General features: G+C 47.1%; 1 protein-coding gene across 3 annotated transcripts in view; it reads right to left on the bottom strand.

Moving 5' to 3' along the window:
* The window catches only part of KIAA1549L (KIAA1549 like), a 155807-nt gene that overhangs the window by 61573 nt on the left and 76214 nt on the right, over positions 1–18020 (bottom strand). For all 3 annotated transcript variants that reach the window (XM_066583263.1, XM_066583264.1, XM_066583265.1), the window contains 6 exons: positions 16632–16691; positions 13252–13403; positions 12910–13081; positions 10071–10234; positions 5475–5650; positions 2598–2725 (listed from right to left, as the gene is read on the bottom strand). In XM_066583263.1, coding sequence (XP_066439360.1) covers positions 2598–2725; positions 5475–5650; positions 10071–10234; positions 12910–13081; positions 13252–13403; positions 16632–16691 — 852 coding nt within the window. The remainder of the gene's footprint in view (positions 1–2597; positions 2726–5474; positions 5651–10070; positions 10235–12909; positions 13082–13251; positions 13404–16631; positions 16692–18020) is intronic.

Here is an 18020-nt window from a genome sequence, read left to right as displayed (position 1 = left end):
ATGGCTCTGATTGGTTCTCAAGTGCTGCTCAACCAATCAATGCAGTGCTCGATGAACCAATGCGATGGCAGTGATTGGTTTATCAAATGCTACATTGATTGGCTGAGACCACCAGTAGGGAGGAGCATCTGACCAGACTGTTAGGAGGTGTTTGGACCAGTGGATGTGTGAGGGCACACAAGATGACTGGCCTCAGGCTCAGGACCCCACGACAGACCACCAGTAGAGAGAAGCGTCTGTCAAGACTGTTAGGGGGTGTTGGGACCAGGGGATGTGTGAGGGCACACAAGGCGGCCGGGCTCAGGACGCCCCCAACAGACCACCGGTAGAGAGGAGCGTCTGACCGGACTGTTAGGTGTTGGGACCAGTAGATGTGTGAGGGGGGACCTAAGGTGACCGGGCTCAGGACCCCCGACGACCACCAGTAGAGAGGATCATCTGACTAGACTGTTAGGGGGTGTTGGGACCGGTGGATGTGTGAGGACACACAAGGTGACCAGACTCAGGACCCCCGACAGACCACCAGTAGAGAGGTGTGTCTGACCAGACTGTTAGGCGGTGTTGGGACCGGTGGAAGTGTGAGGGCACACAAGGTGACTGGGTGCAGGACGCCTCCTACAGATCACCAGTAGAGAGGAGCGTCTGAGCAGACTGTTAGAGGGTGTTGGGATCGGTTGATGTGTGAGGACCCACAAGGTGACCGGGCTCAGGACCCCCTGACAGACCACCAGTAGAGGGGAGCATCTGACCAGACTGTTAGGGGATGTTGGGATAGGTGGATGTGTAAGGGCACACAAGGTGACTGGGCTCAGGACGCCTCCTACAGACCACCAGTAGAGAGAAGCATCTGTCCAGACTGTTACAGGGGGGTTGGGACCAGTGGATATGTGAGGGCACACAAGGCAGTTGGGCTCAGGACCCCCCGACAGACCGCCAGTAGTGAGGAGCATCTGACCAGAATGTTAGGGGGTGGTGGGACCAGGGGATGTGTGAGGGCACACACGGCAAACAGACCACCAGGAGAGAGGAGCGTTTGACCAGACTGTTAGGTGTTGGGACCAGTGGATGTGTGAGGGCACACAAGGTGACCGGGCTCAGGACGCCCCCTAGAGACCACCAGTAGAGAGGAGCGTCTGACCAGACTGTTAGGAGGTGTTGGGACCAGTGGATGTGTGAGGGCACACAAGGTGACTGGGCCCAGGACCCCCGACAGACCACCAGTAGAGAGCAGCGTCTGACCAGACTGTTAGGAGGTGTTGGGACCAGTGGATGGGGGCACACAAGGTCACCAAGCTCAGGACCCCCCCAACAGTCCACCCGTAAACAACTGTTATCCAGAGACAGATGCCTCTATTGTTACATCCCTGCGTGTGTCAGAACAATTTTCAGACACTTGACCGAAGGACATTTGATCTCACAGTCGCCATTACATGTAAGGCCTCTGACACGCACCATCGCCTCCGTTTACAATGGAGTCGTGAAAGATGAAACTGGACGCTACGGAGTGGGACAAGGCGATGCATCCAAGTTTAGTTTGGACGCTGACGATGGCCGTGTTCGTGTCTGGGGACCTCAAGGTGAGCACCTCATTCCTGCCTTTGCTGTGGAGCAGAACACTGTCCCCTGCTGGTGTGATGATCTGGGGGGCCATCACATATTACAGTCAGTCACCCCTAATAGTGTTACGAGGGACAATGACAGCTCAGCGATATGTTCAGGACATCCTGCAGCCACATGTGTTCCTCTCATGGAGGCTTCCAGCAGGATAATGCCTGTCCGCACACACAAGGGGGCCACAGGAAGCCCCCACAACATTGTCACACTTGTACCGCCTCTCCCTTGTTTTCAATGGGAAACCTTGCATCGTGCGATGCTTTGCCGGCCGCGTTGAAAACAATGAGCGATGCGTTCCAAGGGAACGCCCAAAAGTAGGACATGCCACAATTTTTTCCGCACCGCAATACGGGAAAAAGTCGCTCATGTACATGACCCCATTCAAAAGAATGGCTTTCATACTCGTGCGAGATCTGTGCGCCTCGCAACGCGTTTTTTTCATCCGCACGTTACTTATATTAACGTTACAATCTCACCTAGAAAGTTTCATCCCCTTCCAACAACTCCTTCCAGGGGCGGACATGTCTGTGACAAGGAGTGACATCACAGTATACATTTTTACAGAGTGAAATATGCCAGAAAAAGCCCCAAATTCTGTCCGTAGATGACTGTGGCCTCGTGTTTTTCTCATCCCAGACAATCCCTTTAAATTAGTTCCAGAAAAGATCCCATTAAATTTAACGGCCCTATCCAGAATTGCGCTGCATAAATTTTTATTGACTCTCTAACTCCAGCGAATGCAGCAGAGGGGAACATGTAATTACTGCTGCACCGCCTCCTGCAAGACAAAGGAACGCGGGGAACCTTCTGCGGCAGATACAGAAAACTGCTGAAGAGAAAAAAAAAATCCTTCTGATTGGCTGGGATCATTCGGACGGGGGTGTTGGAAGCGTAATAATATAACGATAGTGTAATATCGCTCCGCGGCGCAGTGATTGGGGCACGTATGATATACGGCGCCGGCTGCGGGGCGCCCTCCTCACCATTCCGCTTGCACGCCTCGTCCTTTGTCGCTCTGTGCTGAGCCATTACTTTCTGCGGCGTGCTCCTGTCTGAACTGGCGTCCTCTGATTCGTTGCTGATGACGGAACCATTTTCACAAGGCGACCGGCTACAGGTTACCATGGCAACAGAGACAAGTGTTAGGCATCATTTCTGCAACTCACATAATGAAAATGTCAAGAGCTTTGGGGAGAAGTGGGGGCTTTCTGCGATCCCATTGTGTGTTTCCTATTGTCGGATTTTCCCTTTCGTGGATGCAGCAGAGCTGAGTTTGTCAACATTACTGCGATGGGTTTGTCATTGGTATCGCCCCGGGTGACATTTAATAATCGGGTTTTGGTGGAAACAGAGGCGAAAATAGTCGAGAATAATGGAGCATGCATTTCTGCGCAAAACGTTTGCGACCTTTTTTGAAACCCAGTTTTGAAAAGCGAGGTTTACTGGAAGGGGGCGGGGTCTACAGCTTTGGTGCAAGTCTATACCGGCTTATAGCAGTTGCGGATTCTGTTTTTTGACTTTAGGACTTTCCAAAGGGCGCCAAATTTATTAAGAGGCGTGCAATTCATTCCAATAATCCTTTTTTTTTGCGACGGCACATGAATCGTTAGGCTTAATAAACATGCGCCAATGTGTTTATTTGTGGTATTGTAATGTAGAAAGTGTGAAAAATGACAAATTCAGCTCTGCTACATCCACATGTTTTATGTAAATGTACTTGTGCTTGGTGCGCCATTAAAGCGACCCTCCACATTTGGGTCTGTCCCAGGGGGGTATATAACCTGCATTGGTTTTTCACTGCTGCCCCTCTAGTGCATTGCTTCTGGGCACCATTTGGGCACCATCCAAGATGGCTGCAATTTGTTAACTACCTAATGCCCCCTGTGCACTGCTCTCTGATTGGCCATTGCTGAGCACATGAGTAATTCTGCTCAATCAGAGACCAGGTATAGTGCGTTGGTAGTCTAATACTACCAATGTGCTGTGGGGATCAGGCACTTACCGGCCCATCCGGTAACCAAGTTCATAGTCCGGTACCGGTATTTATATTTACCGACCATATTAATGTCATTCAACCCGTCTAGTTCCCGTCTGGCCACTGCTGTAGTAAACAAAAGCTGGTTCAGGGTGGGTAGGGCACAAGTATTGGGCCCTATTACTAGTGGGGGCCACTACTGGGGGCACTATTACTACTGCAAGCACTGTTACTATTGGGGCCACTACTGGGGAATTACTACTATTGGGGGCACTGTTACTGCTGGGGACACTATTAATACTGGAGGCACTGTTAATACTGGGGCCACTATTGGAGCTACTGTTACTATTGGGGCCACTATTATACCTGCAGGCACTGTTACTATTGAGGCCACTACTGGGGCACTACTACTACTGGGGACACTATTAATATTGGAGGCACTGCTACTACTGGGGCCACTATTGGGGCTATATTAACTATTGGGACTACTTCTGTGGGCACTATTAATCCTGCAGGCACTATTACTACTGGGGCCACTACTAGGGCACTGTTATTATTGTGGCCACTACTGTGGACACTGTTACTAGTGGGGCTCTATTACTGCTGGGGGAACTTTCACTACTGGGGACACTATTAATACTGGAAGCACAGTTACTATTGGGGCCACTTCTGAGGGCAATACTACTACTGCGGCACTGTTACTATTAGGGGCCACTACTGCGGCACTGTTATTATTAGGGCCAATTCTGGAGGCACTATTACTACTGGGGGAACTGTTACTATTGGGGACACTGAGGGAAACACAATCACTAGTTGCAGCCACTAAAATAACGGAGGTGAAACCATAGCTTGTGACAAGCCTTGCGCCAACCTCACTTCAAATCACCCCCCCCCCCCCTTTACCTTGGCTGGTGTTTTTTAGCACCAACTAGTGAAGTAAAAGGACGGCAGGGAAGAACAGCTGCAGGCAATATACATCCCGTCCCCTCCGGTCCCAGGACAGAATTTTTTCCTAAAGCCAGAAGATCGCTTTAAAGGGGTATTCCCATCTCATATACTCATGACATATCCAAAGGATAAGACAGAATTGTCTGATTAAGGCCGGTCCAACCACCGGTATCTGCATCTAACACCAGAACAGAGGTCCCCCAACTCCGTGCTGGCTCACCTCTACAGTCATCGGTGGCCGGGGTTATGGAAACAGCCGAACTGACTATTTTACGCTATTTCCACAATGCCTAGCGAAGTGAACAGGAGTTATTTAAACAATGTAGAACAGACAGTTTTGGCTGTTTTCACACCTCCGGCCACGGCATATGGGCCATATTCTCATGTAAGCTATTGCCATTTCCCTTTCTAGGAAAGCTAGGTGACAACCAAGATGGACACAGTTACAATATCTAAAACAACTGAATGGAAACAGCACCAAAGCTCCCATTCAGGTTCTACCATGCCGACTATCTCAAACTGGGTTGATCCACCCGAGTGTCAAAAATCCAAAAAGAATAGAAACGATGTCCACATCTCCAATGGAAACTTAGTCCCAAAACAGAGTACAAAAAGTGGAAAGTTTCAGCTCCTCAAAAAGTGCAACTTTGCACCTTTTGTATGCTGTTTTGGGACCAATAAAGTTGCTCTTGGAGATGCACAGGGGTCCTGAATGGCAGTGATATGAGATTGGGATAGGTATGACTGTATGACTAGGTAGACCTGCTATTCTGCAGTCTGGTTGAAAACTCTTATGGGGCCGGTCGCCATTTTGGTTTGTCACCCAAAAATTAAATATTTAACAACTGAAAGGGCAACTCAAGAAACTAGTGCAAATCCTCCTCACCATACAAACCATACATGGTTAAATACTACATAGTGATGTTTGAGGTCGCACCTCTTTCTGTTATCTGATGACTTGAGCATCTTCTCCGTACTGCCGTCCTTCGTACTGTCTCTTTCTTGGGACAAGTTGAGAGATGGCACCACGGTCTCTTGGGTTACAGGGAGCATTTCCTCGTCTCCTCCTTGCTGTCCAAGATGCTGCTTGGCGTAATCAAAACCTTGAACGGGCTGTAAAAGGAAATGTGACATTTCTGAACTCCATACACAATTCACCTTGATGACATCGTTATAATTTCCCATGGGATACAGATATTAATGGGTGGAACCCCATTAACACAAGGGGTGAGCTACATCTGAATATCAACCATATGTGGGCAGTTGCACCATCCTAAGATTTATATAGACAGCCTCTGCTGTTGGCTGGGAGGGGGAAGCCAACTAGAGCTGTCACCGCCTTCTAGTAGTCCGCACCCAGCCATCTGCTAATAGGATTAGACATTTAATCATACAAAGATTCCTCCTGTCTGACAGTCTGAACAAATGGATGCACTCCAGGCTGTCAGTTAGATAGTACGGCTTTCCAAAGGCTACGTTGAATATTGTAAATATGGAAGTGTCTTAGGTGAAGTGCAAGGAGGGTACCCGTGGGGTTCAAGGGTGGACATACCATAGAGAGAGCTAAGGTGGCTGCTGTAGGACCCATAGAGGAAGGGGGCTCAAATCAGGCTGTCCTACCCTCCTTCTCCAAGGGAAATGTGAACCTGCACAACCCTCCATCCCTATAGGGACTCTATAGGGCTAAATGATCAAATAAGGGAAAGGGTATGAAGTTTGAGGGTTACAAGTCCCCTTTGATCTTTAAAAGATGGGCGAGAGGATCAACAAACACCAGACTGCCCTATTATGAGGGTGGCATGGAGACCCAGGAACCACCACCAAAAGAGGGCCAAAACAAGGATCAATTTTGCTCTGGGGCCCACTCACCTCCATGTCCACCTTGGTAAGGTTGGATATAAATTGGCCAATTTACAATGGAGGTTTTCACTATCAACTAAGAGAAACCAAAGTACCAATAGACGTTAGTACTAAGGTCTACACATATTTATTTTGTTAGGAAGGTCCAGCGGTCATCAGCTGTGATCAATGTAGGAATACAACAGAAAGCGTTCCATTCCCCCACAGCGCCACCACAGGGGGAGCAAGACATTGCACAGTTCCAACTGAAATCATTGGGCTGTCTGTGTAATACATATTATGTCATAACCTCCAGAACTATAGACGCTCTTAGATGCTTTCCATCCATATACAATGAATGGCCACTTTATTTGAGACCTCCGCGTTGGGCCTCTTTTGAGCTTCAGAACTGCTGCAGTTCCTCATGTTATAGATTCCACTAGGTGTTGAAATCAGGAATATTGACCCATAAGGACTGGATGCTTCCTACAATTAAGGATGGAGGTGCTGACATGCTCTGAACAGCTAACAGGAAGGGTTCCTCGAGTCATACTGCCTGTGCCAAATTCTGACCTCCCATCAGCATGGTGCAACAGAAATCTGGATTCATCTAACTAGGTGATATTGTTCCACTGGTTTGTAATCCAATTTTTGTGCTCTTTTGTCCACTAGAGTCGTATCTTTCTGTTTCTCTTAGGCAGCAATGGCACTGTAACTTGTCATCTGCTTTTATAGCCAATCTGTAGTTGGGGCACCAGCGTTGTATGCAGGTGCGATTTGCTTGACATGTTGGCCAGAACAATTCCTGACATCCGCCTTTGACCCCTTTCATCAACGAGTTGTTATGTCCACAGGGTCTCCTTTTGCTGGATGCTTTTTCTTGGTTTGAGCTCCACACTGCTGAGCGAGAAAACCCCACAAGGTCAGCAGTGATATCCTGGCACCGGCTAGTTTAGTACCGATGACCAGGCTTTGTTGGAAATCGCTCAAATCACTGGATCTTCTCATTCTAATATGGATTCACACTGAAATGGAACCATGAAAAACTTATCACTTGATTTTATGCTGCACTTCGGGGTCACGGGTCTATAATTTCCATACACGGAAGCTCCAATCATGAGAGGGCCAGGGTCTCTAATAAAGTGGCCATTTAGTGTATATAGATCCAGGACCTCAGTAGTAAGTGCTTGACTCCAAAATCAGCCAAACCTTCTTCTACTGGAGCTTTGAAGCACTTTATGGTTTCCGAGATTGAAGGTTCCACTGGAATCTGTGGGCCAGATAGTAGGTGCCTATGATTCTAGGGACCATCATTGAGGGGGAAATGCCTGAAACAAAAATTTAAATGGGCCCCAAAATGTAAAAGTAGAGGGTTCTTTGAAAACATTTACTATGGGGACCAGTATTTTTTTAATTAACCAGTTTACACTCACAATGTATACATTTTCAATGTCTGGTAGTGAAAGATGTATGGAGTGGGCTTCGGGATCAGAGTGCCCGGTAACTAGCAGCTGTTTTTCACAGCCTACTGCCCCGGGCATCTGCTGAGATTGGAGCTAGCTCTGATCACGGCGGTTAACTTTTTAGATACCACGGTCAAAGTTGACCACTCTCTCTAGCGCCACTTCCCAACCCCCTAATGTCATCTTGGGGTACCAATGGGCAGTCATAGTAGGCGCCCAGAGCTTAGTGAAGGCTCCCAGTGTATCAAGGCTTCATAGACAACATTAAAACTCACTATATATATTGACAAACTGGAACAAGTTCAGAGAAGAGCTACCAGGATGGTGAGCGGTCTGCAAATCCTGTCCTATGAGGAATGGTTAAAAGATCTGGGTATGTTTAGATGGCAAAAAAGAAGGCTGAGAGGAGACTTAATAGTGGTCTACAAATATCTGAAGGGCTGTCACAGTGCAGAGGGATCAGCCCTATTCTCATCTGCACGAGGAAAGACTAGAAGCAATGGGATGAAACGGAAAGGGAGGAGACACAGATTAGATATTAGACAGTGAGGGTGATCAATGAGTGGAACAGGTTGCCACGGAAGGTGGTGACTTCTCCTTCAATGGAATTCTTCAAACAGAGATTGGACAAATATCTGTCTGTGATGATTTAGTGATCCTGCACTGAGCAGGGGGTTGGAGCAGATGACCCTGGAGGTTCCTTCCAACTCTACGATTCTATGATTCTCTCTTTTAACAAGGGCGATCTGCATAACACCCACCGACTTCAATGTAGATGGCCCAAGGGTTTCCACCAAACCTGCTAATAATTGGACCACTGAATAGTGGAACCTCCTCTATGAACCCAAAGGAGGGTTCCATAATAGGATATTTGAGAAAAAGACAATCCCTTCAAAAAAAAGGAAGAATTTTTTAAAATAAAATAGATTAAATCAAATTCTATACCTGTATGACTCTGTGCTTTCAGGAGACTACACTTGGAAAAAAATCAAGCTATTTTGGCAGTGATATTTAATAAACCAACAATAACATTCTGTCTATCAATTTACATCCCACTAATAATCTCCGCAGATCTGTAAAGAAGAGACGGTAAAAAAATTACCGTAAGGAGAAAGAAGCGTTGTGCTCTGCCAAATCAAAGATCCCTGAATGCATTATGAAAATGAATTGCTGGATGTTGTAATATAATCTTGAAATCAATACCACAAACATAATGTTACGGCTCAGAACAGTCACAGTGCGTAATGAAGTAACCAAAACATAATCACACAACAGATGGCTGACCCTGGAGGGTATCGGTACACCTTCATGATGCACTTTACATCCATTGTATTGGCACAGAACTGGCCAACACTTCATACAACTAAACAAGTAACAAAAGAGTTAATATACATGTAAGCAATATTTACACCCAACTGTGCCAAGCTGGGACCACTTGGGCACACAAGAGGCAATAATTCTGAAGGCCCACCCACCACCCATACAGAACATGTACAAGTCCACTATTAATTGCATCGTAAGCTTTGCTATTATCATTGTATCATTGTGGATCCACATTGCCATACGCTGATTTGGCTTTAGGCTACATCCGAAGGTAACATCTGGGGAACCTTACCCCACCTATTTGGATTTGGTCTTTGCTCGTGTGGCGCATTGTGTCAAGGCAGCCAAAATGCAGTCCTAAGCTATCCCTCATGACCTAAAGGTTGTGGGTTCCATCCCCACGTGGTTCAGGTAGCTGGCTCAAGGTCGACTCAGCCTTCCATCCTTCCGAGGTCGGTAAAATGAGTACCCAGCTTGCTGGGGGGTAAAAGATGACTGGAGAAGGCAATGGCAAACCACCCCGCAAAAACAGTCTGCCAAGAAACATACGGTTCAGTCATGACTCTGTGCCTGCACCAGGGGACTTTACCTTTTTGCAGGGTTCCAAGCCATTATTTGCAGAAGTAGCTCAGTTATATGGCAGCTGACGCTACACAAGACCAAGGCGCAGTACCTAAGGGCAGGCAGCTGGCCGAGAGAGTACTCCAATAAACGTAGCCGAGGTCAAGCATTAAAAAGTAGGATAGTCTGGAATAAGCAAGAGTCAGAAAACCAGGTAAACTTAATAGGGTGGAACCAAATTGCTTAGGCATCCACCTTAGGGCCCTTTTTGATGGAACGATTATGTCTGGAAGCCAAATAGAAATGATTATTAAAGCAAAACAATCCAAGAAGGGAAGACAACTCACCTTGGTTCTGGGAGGAAGGTTGCTGATGTTGTCTGACTTGAAGTCGCTTTTGTTCTTTCGGCAGAGGACAGCAGTGATGATTATAATGATGACCGTGACGACGGCTATCGGAGCCAAAACCGCCGCAATTATCCAAAGATTGTTGGGTGGCTTTTGCACAACAGCTAAGTGATGGAAGAGAAGAGCACACTCACAATTAGCGGTCTTGGAACATAGAAGGACTCTTTAAAGTAACCTCACCCAATCTACATATATAGAGGGGGCTTATGAGAAAAAAAAAGCAGCAGTCCAATTGGTCGCTCCGGAAAACTCCTTAACTTCTCCCTTTTACTAGATTTGATACATTTTCCCCCATAATCACTTTAAAAAAAAGGGGGTCCTAAATGTTAAGCTGATCACATGATATCCTGCTGCTGGAACTCCCTGGGTGGAAACTCTGCAATAACTGTTTAATTCCCCTGCAGCACCACCACAGGAGAATTCAAGTATTACACAACACCCATTAAAAACCAATGCACTGCCCGCTAATGCATTAACAAGCTTGGTCCTCCAGAGTGAGAGACACTCTTTGTAACCGCGTTCTGGCTGGAAGGAGAAGAGCCGTCCTCAGAATTTCCTAACAGAGTATTTAAATGGATATAGCAAAATAAAAGAAGATAATTAAAAAAAAAATTTAATTCATTCATTTCAAAATGCTACTTTTGATGGTTTCTGTGTTTTTTAGAGACTCTTTAGGAAGGGCTCATTTACATAGGTGTATGCAAGTTGCACCCAAGATTCCTGTGTGTTGTCAAAGCCCCACGGGACATTACATGTCCTATTCTTGTCTGTGATACAGACGATGAAAATGAGCCATGCTATGATTTTTTTTTTTGCACATACCGCAGGTCTAAGTAAAAAACATGCATATCTCGAAAGCGCCATGAAGGTCAATGGGTCCGTGTAATATCCGTGTGTAGCCCCATTGCAAACATGGACTGTACATGGGCAAAATATATGGATGTGTGAATAAGCCCTAATAACAAACATTAACTCTTTGCAATCTAATTTTGGATTCAGGGTTTCCTAGGGGGCTTTCTCTTTTTGCCATTATACAATGGCGCCATCTGCTGGCTAGAGCCAGTACTGCGGTATGGGACATGCTGAAGAGGCCCCCGACAACAGAGCGGCCAGTAATATACAGTAAGAATACCCTGCCGGACGTCTTCCGACATCGGAACTGTGCAGCTTTCAATCAGAATGTCGTCAGACAGTGGATTGGAAAGGGTTGAAATCTATTTCTTTACGTCTTCATCATCAAACACTTCCACAGTATGTTCGCATGTAGCAGATCCACAGCATACTGGGCCCCATTCACAAGGCAGAATTTCACAGCGGATTTTAGCACACATTCCACGCCCAAATTTAAGGCAAAATCACATTATTCTATTGAATGCTATGGAAATCCGCGCCATAGTTCATACGCACAGATTTGGCGAATGGCTTCGCTACATCACACATTGCGGACCTGGTTTCACTCGTGCAAAAACGTGCGCAGAATGCTTGTCTGCTTAAGCCCTTAAGGCAGCCCCCCACAGGCATATGTGCAAAAACGTGTGAATGTCGCGCTTTTGTGCATTTTACTGTACTTTTTGCCGTGACGGGGACAATTCATATGGGTGCGGGACACACCTCTCCCATGATTAAAAAGGCTATTAAAAACTAATTAGTTTCACATGTGGTCTTTTACTTGCAAAATTGCGCAGTGTAATGTGCGATTACGCAGGTGCGCATTAAAATCCGTACCAAAAATCAACATCACAATTTATGTGTTACATATTTTAATGCCAATCCACACCAAAACTCACACTGGAAAATCAACTATGTGAGAACATAGCCTTAAAGGGGTTGTCCAGAGTTAGAAAAACATGGCTGCTTTCTACTTCAATGGAGCTGAGCTGCAATACCACATACAACCCATGGACAAAGGCGGCGCTGCGTTTGGAAGAAAGCAGCCATGTTTTACTAACCCTGGACCATCCCTTTAAATTTCTATTGATTCTAGATTAAAGGAATTTAGGGATTAAACCAAAACAACAGACTACTATGTCTATATGAATACTTCATGCCAATCCATATGTTAGAGTCTAGTGATGAGCAAACTTTTCAGTTTGCCAAATTTTGGCAAAAAGTTTGGTTTAGTCCGAATTAGTTCAAACCAAAGCAGAAATTTACCAATACCCCTAAAACTTGTATATAACAATAGAGAGGAAAGGAGAAGGAGGCCCGAGATGAACCGCCCAAGGTTTTAGTGAGTTCGGGCCGAGATGAACCGCCCAAGGTTTTAGTGAGTTCGGGCCAAGATGAACCGCCCAAGGTTTTAGTGAGTTCGGGCCAAGATGAAGCGCCCAAGGTTTTAGTGAGTTCGGGCCGAGATGAACTGCCCAAGGTTTTAGTGAGTTCGGGCCGAGATGAACCTCCCAAGGTTTTAGTGAGTTCGGGCCGAGATGAACCGCCTAAGGTTTTAGTGAGTTCGGGCCGAGATGAAGCGCCCAAGGTTTTAGTGAGTTCGAGCCGAGATGAACCGCCCAAGGTTTTAGTGAGTTCGGGCCGAGATGAACCGCCCAAGGTTTTAGTGAGTTCGGGCCGAGATGAACCGCCAAGGTTTTAGTGAGTTCGGGCCGAGATGAACCGCCCAAGGTTTTAGTGAGTTCGGGCTGAGATGAACCTCCCAAGGTTCAGTTTGGCGAACTTATAGCAACGTTTCACCTGACACAGGGATTGACTGTTTTGGTTCGATCAACACTTGGTGTCATCCAACTGGACCTAAAAGTCATTTTAGAAAATGAAACATGCTTACAGTTCGCTTGTACTCTAACAATATGTCCAAGGGTCAGCGCCATGGTCTGAGGGTCGATAGTACTCAGTTGTTTGGCAGCTACTGTGCCCAGTATTGGCTGCCCGTCTCTCAAAGCATAGTAAGTCAGCTCAGCCAGGTTATTAGGACCATCCAAACGTTGCATCTTCACCATCTGTAAAACAAGACAAAGTCATATAAAGAGTGACACATAAAACCGAATTTACTGCGAATGTCCTGAATTCATAATGGTGGAGTCAAGATTCATGACAGCACCATTCTTATCCAATACAATGACCAAAAACACTTGGGTGGTTGATTGGCGCAATGAACAGTTTTGCCCACCTGAACCGTGTAGCTTCCTATATTGGTTGCTCTTCTAAATCTTCTTGACTGTTGACTGGAGATCTGAAAAAGTTTGGCCAATCTCTCTTCCATCTGTTGGGAAAAGCTTTGGTTGTTGGGTCCCAACGACTGGCTATCAACGCCTTGTATCACTGGGGAAAGGAGAAGCAGGTTTGTCGACATTCAATAACTTTCATATATATAGTATATATTATACACTAAGCGCCCACTTTATTAATGACCCCGGCCCTTTCATAATTGGGGCTTCCCTGTATGGAAATTAGACTTGTGACCCCGAAGTGCAGCATAAAGTGACATGATAAGTTTTCTGTGGATCAATCTCGGTGGGAATCTACATAAGAATAAGAAAATCCAGAGATTTGAGGGACGTCCGACAAGACCATCACAGCACTCCAGGTGCCAACTTGTTCCGGACGTGGGTCCGGCGTGACGTCATGGCACTAGTGACAGATCACATGATGTGCTTGTAGTCACAGGCACAGTATCATTTGGCTTCTGACGGCAAATCCGCCCCGTGTGAACATCGCCTTAAGGACTGACTGTTGGGTGATGGACCTTTGTAGATCCCTCCGACTCCATGCCGGAAACATATGGCGCATTAGTACATGAGATGCTGAAGACACAGGAGCCACTTCGGCTTCATTAGGGGGTTAGAGTCAGTTGTACTATACAGCCAAACCGAACATACAGTTGGCTTAAAAAATAAATGAACCCTTTGGAATTATCTGGATTCCTAGAGTGATGGCTAATAACATTGTTATCTGAGTCCCAATTAGGCTGGTTTCACAAGGGTGAGAAAATCGCACGTTTTTCCAGTGACGCGAGAGCGAATGAAAATGCAGAATTATGAAACCCGGTTTCCTTCACATTTGCAGTGCTTTCACTTATGCTACGTTGCGAGAAAAAAGAAGCGTGGCATGCCCTATCTTTTGGCAAATTTCGATTTTTTTTATTGCCCAGCACTGGTTTGGCAGTGGGAGGGAGCTCTCCATCGGTTCCCCCTGGATACAATACCATGGTGCCAATGCGTTGCCATGGCCCTAATAAAGGTCCCTAAACTTGCTACATCTTTGTATCCAGGTACCCCCAAAATAGTGCAATGCAGAAACCCAACTAGTCACACAAAAACAACCCCCATAGGGCTGAGTCAGTTGTGCAAAAACAATATTAGTGTATCCACTGTTTACAGGTACGCGTTAACCTCTTGTCAGCCATTAGTCATGATACGGTTGCCAAGACAACGGAACGTAATCGCGGCGCTGACATTGTTCTAGGTAGTTTTGAAATATGTTTCCTCTTGCAAGACTGGAGAGACTCTTGAGTCGAGGAAGGAATGTTTGCAGGACGGGGCCGAGGTGTTTCATGTGATCGCTATTTGTTTACTCCAAGGTGAAGGGCTTTTCTATAGCGACGTATTTCTTACCGCCATGTAGCTGGCAGGCGCAGAAGACAAACGCTCCGATTGTTCCTTGTCACTTTTGTTTCAGGTGAAGTGAGCAGGTAATCTATTGTATCACCGGGGTTTAAGATGCACAAAAGCATGTCAAACACTTCATGCCGGTCATGCCGAAGCTTAACCAGGCGTATTTGTGTTGTGACAAGCTGTCCCCTATCCAGGTAGGGGGGTCCGACCGCTGGGAGCCCTACTGATACTAACAATCCCCCGACCTCCTCACTGCTGGCTTACTGCACCCCCATAGTGAGGAGGGTGCAGTAAGCCAGCTCCATTTGTTTTTAATGGGACCACCAGAGATAGCCAAGTACAAAGCGCTTGGCTGTTTCCATAAGCCCCATTGAGCGGCTGTGCAAGTGCGACCTGCACTCCATTCAATGGCATTACTGTGGAAGTGAGGACCCTGTTTTTGGGATCAGTGGGTTCAAGCAGTCCAACTCTCACCGATCTATCAGTTTTCCACCCATCCTGTGAACAGAACATGCTGTAACTGGGATACCCTTTAAATCCAATATATAGACATAGAGGTAAATGATAAAATTCTGGCTGCCTGCAGTCACCACTAGAGGGAGCTAACTGCATACAGCAACTTTAAAGGATCTGTGCAAAGAGCATAGGAATATCATAAACCAGGGTGCCCCGCTCAAGCCCCCCTTTATGACCTAGAAGAGAGAACCACTCAGAAAGAGCAGCTGCCATTCTCACTGACCCTGTGTTGTCCTGTTATTACAGGACTGCCACTCTTATGAATGGCTGTTCTGAAATGCTTCATTTTCCCTGCAGAGGCCACTGCGGGGAAATGCTTGTACCGCCATGGGTTCTCCTGGCAAAAACAGGTGGTTGCTGGAGGTGCCGAGAGCAGGACCTGGGGTGATCAGCTGTTCACCTAAGGGCCCTACATTTATGCATCTTCACACAACCGATTTAATGATAAATCTGTATGCAGTAAGCCCCCCCTAGTGGCCGTTATTGGCAGCCAGAGTTTGATCATATAAAGGACTTATCCAAGACTAGAAAAACATAGCTGCTTTTTTTCAAAAACAACACCACTCCAGTCCACAGGCTGTATGTGGTATCGCAGCTTAGTCTCATTTACTTTAATGGAGCTGAGCTGCAATACCAAACACAACCCATAGACAGGAGCAGCGCTGTTTCTGGAAAAAAAAGCAGCCATGTATTCTGTGGAGCATATTTACTAAAACCAACATTTCAAACGCTGGTCTTAGCATGGCTTCAGACGAGGGCAAGAGCAAAAACGCTCAGTTAGGTGCCAGTGTTCGCGGGTATGACAATGTTTTGCACATACACGCGCATAGATATGTGTGCATTTGCGCACCTCCATAGACTCCTATGGGGACCTTTGGTGCGCAAATGCACACAAATATAGAGCATATCGGGTGAGGGGTTTCAGCCATTGAATGCGATGGCTGTGATTGGTTTGTTGAGTGCTGCAGTGATTGGCTGAGCCGCGGCGCTCAAGAACCAATCAAAGCCAGCACTTCCTGTAGGCGGGGTTTTTGAACCTTCAAATCAGGAAGCACTGGCTGAAAACTACAGACAAGTGTCGGGGACCTGCGGAGAAGAAGTGTAGTAGAGCGGACAGCGCCTGTTAGATAATGTATTGATTTTTTATATATTTAATCCAGAGAGGGCTTATTTTGGGGGGTAGGACATATATTTTAAGCCCCCCCCCCCCTGAAAATCCCAGCAAAAGAGCGCTACAAAGTCGCATGACTTTGTAGCGTCACAAAATAGCGATATTGCCACGAGAAAACGCAGCGATATCGCACAGAACACAGATACGATTTTCTTGCGGCGATATCGCTGTCATCGGTGTTAAAGAGGTTAAAGAGGAAACTAGTCATGAACATAATCCCATCACAGATGCCATAAAATACATAGTTACCCGTGTACACCCAGTAGTTCATAGTGGAGGTGGATATATCAATATTCGGATAATACAGAGCTAAGAATAAAACAGAAACAAAAAGTTAGAGAAAGTTGTAGCATTTCGTTAAACATTATTAAGTTGTCTGTAGCTTTAAATCACAGCGCACAAATCATCTAGAACAGGGGTCCCCAACCACCGGTCCGCGGACCGAGGCCGGGCCGTTAGGTGTTCAGCAACGGTCCGCGGCACCGCCGGGAACTTTTTTCTAAACTCAAGGCCTGCGGGCCGAATCCGGCCCGCTGCCTCGTGTTATGCGGCCCACGGCGTGCCGACGCTGCTCACCACTGAAGCGATTACTAGCGGGGGCGCCGCAGCTCCCCACTGGTAATCACGCTGATCCCGGCGCACACTGATGTCAGTGTGCAACCAGGATCCTCCTCCCCGAGTCCCCTGCTCATTAGTTCCACAGGAGAGGACTTGGGGAGGAAGCGTGCCGGGCTACACACTGACATCAGGGCAAGCAGAGAGAGAGCGACGCTGACAGCAGGGAGGAGGTAAGTATATGGATTGGGGGGGTGCTTATTACTAGGGGGGGCTGTTTATTTCTGAGGGGTGGTAGCTGCTTATTACTGGGGGGGCTGCCTGTTACTGGGGGGGCTGCTTATTACTGGGGGGGTATTCCTATTCCTGGGGGGAGGGGTTCCTATTACTGTGGGGGGGCTGCCTATTACTGGGGGGGGGGAGGCTGCCTGTTACTGGGGGGTCTGCTTTTTACTGGGGGGGAGGGCTGCCTATTACAGGGGTGGGGGGCTGCTTATTACCGGGGGGAGGCTGCTTGTTACTGGGGGGGCTGCCTATTACAGGGGGGTTGCTAATTACTGGGGGGGGCTGGTTATTGGTTATTACTGGTGGGGGGCTGGTAATTACTGGGAGGGGGCTGCTCATTACTGAGGAGTGGGGGCTGTCTATTACTGGGGGGGGGGAGATAAATTATATGCCGCCCTATGTGTGTGCTGGGGGGGGGGGGAGATAAATTATATGCTGCCCTATGTGTGTGCTGGGGGGGGGGGGGATAAATTATATGCTGCCCTATGTGTGTGCTGGGGGGGGGAGATAAATTATATGCTGCCCTATGTGTGTGCTCGGGGGGGGAGATAAATTATATGCTGCCCTATGTGTGTGCTGGGGGGGGGGGGAGATAAATTATATGCTGCCCTATGTGTGTGCTGCCAGGCGGGGGGGGGGGGGGAGATAAATTATATGCTGCCCTATGTGTGTGCTGCTAGGCAGTGGGGGGAGATAAATTATATGCTGCCCTGTGTGTGTGCTGCCAGGTTGGGGGGGATATATTATACTGCCCTATGTGTGTACTGCCAGGACATTCTAAATGTCATAATTAAATAA

Source organism: Eleutherodactylus coqui, chromosome 11 (genome assembly GCF_035609145.1).
Source record: "Eleutherodactylus coqui strain aEleCoq1 chromosome 11, aEleCoq1.hap1, whole genome shotgun sequence".
Lineage (NCBI taxonomy): Eukaryota > Metazoa > Chordata > Amphibia > Anura > Eleutherodactylidae > Eleutherodactylus > Eleutherodactylus coqui.
This window is presented reverse-complemented; position numbering and strand designations above follow the sequence as displayed.